Consider the following 5,579-nt stretch of genomic DNA (forward strand, 5'->3'; position numbering starts at 1 on the left):
ATGGTGTTTCTCCACATTTACCACATCATCTGTCCCTCTCCATTACCTTACAGTGGAAGGGGAATACCGTCGCTCTCGCAGCTATGATTGACTCGGGTGCCAGCAGTAACATACTCGACACAGACGTGACCCGCCAACACGGCATACCCGTCCAGAAGAAGACCACACCTCTACTGCTTCAGTTAGTGGACGGACGTCCTCTACAGTCCGGTCCCATCACCACAGAGACATCACCCTTGCACATGCACGTTGATCCTGATCATACGGAGTACATATCATTCGATGTTATACCCTCTCCTGTGTTTCCAGTTATCTTGGGACTCCCCTGGTTACGAACTCAAAACCCTCACATTGACTGGACATCCAACTCTGTGTCGTTTCATATCAATAAAGACCCTTGTTCACACAAACCGCCTCCGTCCATCAATATAGCACACGACTACAGCTCCCTTCCGATACCCACGATTCCGAGTCATTACAGCCGATTTGCTGATGTGTTCGAGAAAAAAGCAGCCAACAGATTGCCACCCCACAGGGAGTACGACTGTCCGATCGACTTGTTCCCAGGAGCCCCTATTCCGTTCGGCCGTTTGTATCCTATGTCCGAACCTGAACTCGTCACCCTCAAGGCCTACATCGACGAGAATCTAGCCAAAGGCTTTATCCGACCATCCACCTCCCCCGCTGGAGCAGGGATTTTCTTTGTTCCCAAGAAGGACGGAGGATTACGTCCTTGTGTCGACTATCGGGAACTAAACAAAGTGACAGTAAAGAATCGATATCCTCTGCCGTTGATCCCAGAACTTATGGAACGAGTTGGCACTGCCTCCTACTTCACCAAGATTGACCTGAGAGGCGCATACAATCTGGTGAGAATAAAAGAGGAGCATGAGTGGAAGACAGCATTCCGATCCCGGTATGGACATTTCGAGTATCTAGTAATGCCTTACGGGCTATGCAACGCCCCAGCCACGTTCCAGCATTTTATGAACGACGTGTTCAGAGACATGTTAGATCGTTTTGTTGTGGTCTATCTCGATGATATACTGATCTACTCACCATCGCTAGTTGAACACAGAGAACACGTTTCCAGGGTACTGGAACGTCTTCGAGAAAACGAACTATACGCAAAACCCGAGAAGTGCGTGTTTGAAACACAGACCGTGGAGTTCTTGGGCTTCATTTTGACACCTACACGAGTAGAGATGGATCCAAAGAAGGTTCAGGCCATCCTACAGTGGCCTGCCCCGAGGGATCGAAAGAGCGTTCAAAGGTTTGTCGGCTTTGCGAACTTTTATCGGAAGTTTATCCGCAACTTCTCTAAAGTCATACAGCCCATCACCGCTCTCACGTCCGTCAAACGAAAATTCTACTGGTCTGAAGACGCACAGAGAGCATTTCTTTTTCTGAAGGAGCGATTCACATCAGCCCCCATATTGATCCATCCGATGCACCAAAAGCCATATACGTTGGAGGTTGATGCCTCTGACACGGCGGTCGGTGCTGTTCTCTCGCAAAGGGCCGATGTCGACAACCAACTCCACCCGGTGGCCTTCTTCTCGCGTACTATGACTCCTGCAGAACGGAATTACGGAGTCGGAGAAAAAGAGATGTTAGCCATGAAATTAGCACTAGAAGAGTGGAGACATCTGTTGGAGGGGACGCAACACCCCATTACCGTTTTCACCGACCACAAAAATATGGAGTATTACAGGACCGCCAAACGGCTGAAACCTAGACTCGCAAGATGGTCCTTATTCTTCACCAGGTTCCAACTTCATATAACCTATAGACCAGGCGCAAAGAACACCAAGGCGGACTCACTGTCCCGCATGTGTGACGTATCCTCGTCTCGTCAACAAGACGAGGAGACCGTGTTAAAGCCCGGGCATTTTTTGGCTGGTACCCACTCTTTCTGGGACTTGTTCCACTTCCAAGCATCTGACACCGTCCCTCCAGAGAACCTCCAATTACGCAAGAGGAACGGGTACTACTACCGCGGAGACCTGCTTTATGTACCTCCTGCCGCACGTCTCCAAGTTCTACAATACTGCCATGACACACCAGCAGCAGGACATGGTGGTATGACTCAGACTATGGACCTGATAAACAGATCGTTTTGGTGGCCCACAGTACGCAACGACGTCCTTCGATTCGTTCGATCCTGTACTGTTTGCGCCAGGGCCAAAGGCACTCGGAACAAGCCGGCTGGTCTTCTATGCCCACTCCCGGTCCCCGCGACACCCTGGACAGACCTGTCAATTGACTTCATCACAGACCTACCGGTATCACATCATCACACCACCCTCATGGTGGTAGTTGACAGATTCACGAAGATGGGCCACTTCATACCAGCCAAACGCTTACCCTCAGCTGCTGAAACAGCCTCTCTTTTTATACGCAACATATTTCGTTTACATGGATTACCAGAGACTGTTGTGTCAGATAGGGGAACCCAATTTACGTCAAAAATATGGAAGGCCTTCTGTGACACACTCCACATCCACCGCTCCATGTCTACATCATTCCATCCACAAAGCAACGGCCAAACGGAGCGGACTAATCAAACGCTAGAGCAATACCTCCGCTGCTTTACCACCCATCTCCAAGATGACTGGTATGAGATGCTCCCCATCGCCGAATTTGCATACAACAACCATATCCACTCCTCTACGCGTTTGTCTCCCTTCTTTTCGATGTACGGACTACATCCATCCATGCTTCCTGGTTCTCCGATCCGTAGTGTGGTCCCTTCTGTGACGGAACGCGTAAAGAACATACTCGAGACACACAAAATGTTACGCAACACCCTCCATAGGGCACAAGAGCGATATAAGGCACAAGCAGACAGACGGCGTTCCGCTGCCCCGGTCTACAAACCAGGAGACAAGGTATGGTTATCAACCATCCATCTCAAACTGTGTTGTCCCACTAAAAAATTAGGACCTAAATACGTAGGACCGTATGTCGTGTTAAGCACACCCTCATCAGTAACTGTTAAACTACAATTACCCCAGACGATGAGGATCCATCCCATCTTTCACGTATCTTTGCTAAAGCCTTATCACGCTAATCCTTTCCCGGGACGCAGTCCCGACCCTCCAGCTCCGGTTACCATAGACGATACGGAGGAATATGAGATAGCCAGCATCTTGGATTCCAGACGATATCGAGGACGTCTTCAATACCTCATCCAGTGGAAAGGATATGATGTCAGTCACAATTCATGGGAAGACGCCCGTGGACTACACGCTGAAGACCTGATAAAGGCATTTCATTCTGGTCATCCCAGTCGCCCTGGACCCTTGAGGGGCCGGAGGCCCCTCCTCAGGAGGGGAGCCTGTCACGATCCCGGCCGTAGTACGGTCCGGGAGGACTCACCGCATCGCGCTCCCGTGCGGGGTGCGTCGCCCGAGTACCCGCGGCGTCACAGCCCCGTCCGGGATGCGTCGCCCGGGTGCTCGTGGCGTCGCGCTCCCGTGCGGAGTGCGTCGCCTGAGTACCCGCGGCGTCACAGCCCCGTCCGGGACGTGTCGCCCGGGTGCCCGTGGCGTCGCGCTCCGGTGCGAAGTGCATCTCCCGAGTACCCCCGAGTGGCGGGTACTCGGTACTTACCCCTCCCGGGTCGATCCAGCCATGCAAGGTCCTCTTCCGCGGCGGTTCACAAGAATGAACCGCCGCACAGTAATGGACACCTCCAGTATCCCAAGACACGCCCCCCTGCCGTTCTCTTACCCCTATGGAGAAGAAACGCGCCCATTGGACGTCCTCATAGTTGGAGGCGGGATCTGGAAGGGCGGCAGGTTTAAAAGCAGAGCACTGATGCCAGTTCAGTGCTCAGTTGTTTTTACAACTAGCTGTTGTTCTTACCTGGTGCTTACCTGTTACTTACCTGTTATATTGATTCCTGTTACCGACCTTGGCTTGATCCCTGACCACGTTGACCTCTCAGCTCCTGACCTGGATTGTTTGACCATTCTCTGCCTGCTGCCTGCTACCGACCTTTGCTTGATTCCTGACCACGTTAACCTCTCAGCTCCTGACCCGGATTGTTCGACCATTCTCTGCCTGCTGCCTGTTACCGACCTTGGCTTGATCTCTGACCACGTTGACCTCTCAGCTCCTGACCCGGATTGTTTTTGACCATTCTCTGCCTGATACCTGGTTCCGATCTCGGCTTGTTTCCTAACCTCGTTACTCCTCTGCTCCTGACCTGGACTATCTGACCACATAGAGACTGGTCCATTTGTATCCTGCATCCTGGTTTCCACACCTTTGCAAACGTAACACCATCTCTCCATCCATCTATCCATCCGTCTATCTATCCATCCATTTATCCATCTCTCCATCCATCTATCCATCCGTCTCTCCATCGGTCTATCTATCCATCTCTCCATCCATCCGTCTATCTATCCATCCATTTATCCATCTCTCCATCCATCTATCCATCCGTCTATCTATCCATCCCTCTATCTATCCATCCATCTACCTATCCATCCATCCGTCTATCTATCCATCCATCCGTCTCTCCATCCGTCTATCCATCCATCCATCTATCCATCCATCTATCCATCCGTCTCTCCATCCATCTACCTATCCATCCATCCATCTATCCATCCGTCTATCTATCCATCCATCTGTCTATCCATCCGTCTATCCGTCTCTCCGTCCGTCTATCTATCCATCTGTCTATCCGTCTCTCCATCCGTCTATCTATCCATCCGTCTATCCGTCTCTCCATCCTTCCATCTATCCATCCGTCTCTCCATCCTTCCATCCATCTGTCTATTCATCCGTCTATCTATCCGTCTATCCATCCTTCTATCTATCCATCCATCTATCCATACGTCTCTCCATCGGTCTATCTATCCATCTCTCCATCCATCTCTCCATCCGTCTATCTATCCATCCATTTATCCATCTCTCCATCCATCTATCCATCCGTCTCTCCATCGGTCTATCTATCCATCTCTCCATCCATCTATCCATCCGTCTATCTATCCATCCATTTATCCATCTCTCCATCCATCTATCCATCCGTCTATCTATCCATCCATTTATCCATCTCTCCATCCATCTATCCATCCGTCTCTCCATCGGTCTATCTATCCATCTCTCCATCCATCTATCCATCCGTCTATCTATCCATCCCTCTATCTATCCATCCATCCGTCTCTCTATCCATCCCTCTATCTATCCATCCGTCTCTATCCATCCCTCTATCTATCCATCCGTCTCTCCATCCGTCTATCTCTCTATCTCCCCGCATTACCCAAGACTCGGCCTGATGTTATTTCCCACGCATAAGCAGCAACAGATCACCTGCTTGTTGGGACTGCCCCGGTGCATTAGGACTGTTGGTTGTGAGATTTTAGGCTGATAACCGGATAGGAACGTAGCGGAAACGCTTGGCGCCACAAATGTGATCCCTAAGCAGGAAATAATAATATTTAGATTTTGTACAAATCTTTACCAAAAATAACCTAAAAAAACCTCAATTTACCCTCCAAAAATTTTTATGGAAAATTTCATAAAAAAACATAAAAAAAATAATAGAAACCGATTCCTGCGTCTGGAAG

General features: G+C 50.1%; 1 protein-coding gene across 1 annotated transcript; it reads left to right on the top strand.

Moving 5' to 3' along the window:
- Nucleotides 1-2,513: 2,513 nt before the first annotated feature.
- Nucleotides 2,514-5,307, top strand: LOC149280774 (uncharacterized). Its single transcript, XM_089500144.1, has 3 exons — nucleotides 2,514-2,698; nucleotides 4,235-4,801; nucleotides 4,875-5,307. Exons 1-3 carry the CDS (start codon nucleotides 2,514-2,516, stop codon nucleotides 5,305-5,307), a joined length of 1,185 nt encoding a protein of 394 aa, XP_089356270.1.
- Nucleotides 5,308-5,579: the final 272 nt, after the last annotated feature.

The sequence above is a fragment of the Sceloporus occidentalis genome, unplaced genomic scaffold (genome assembly GCF_023333645.1).
Source record: "Sceloporus occidentalis isolate IW3139 unplaced genomic scaffold, rSceOcc1.0.p SCAF_148, whole genome shotgun sequence".
In the NCBI taxonomy this organism is placed as follows: Eukaryota; Metazoa; Chordata; class Lepidosauria; order Squamata; family Phrynosomatidae; genus Sceloporus; species Sceloporus occidentalis.

What these genes read in the sequence shown, in the direction of transcription:
- LOC149280774 (XM_089500144.1), top strand. Translation starts at nt 2,514, where the DNA reads ATGTCTACATCATTCCATCCACAAAGCAACGGCCAAACGGAGCGGACT. An exon ending in TTGTCTCCCTTCTTTTCGAT is followed by an intron (nt 2,699 to 4,234) that starts GTACGGACTACA and finishes CTGACCACATAG; the next exon opens with AGACTGGTCCATTTGTATCC. An exon ending in CTGTCTATTCATCCGTCTAT is followed by an intron (nt 4,802 to 4,874) that starts CTATCCGTCTAT and finishes TATCTATCCATC; the next exon opens with TCTCCATCCATCTCTCCATC.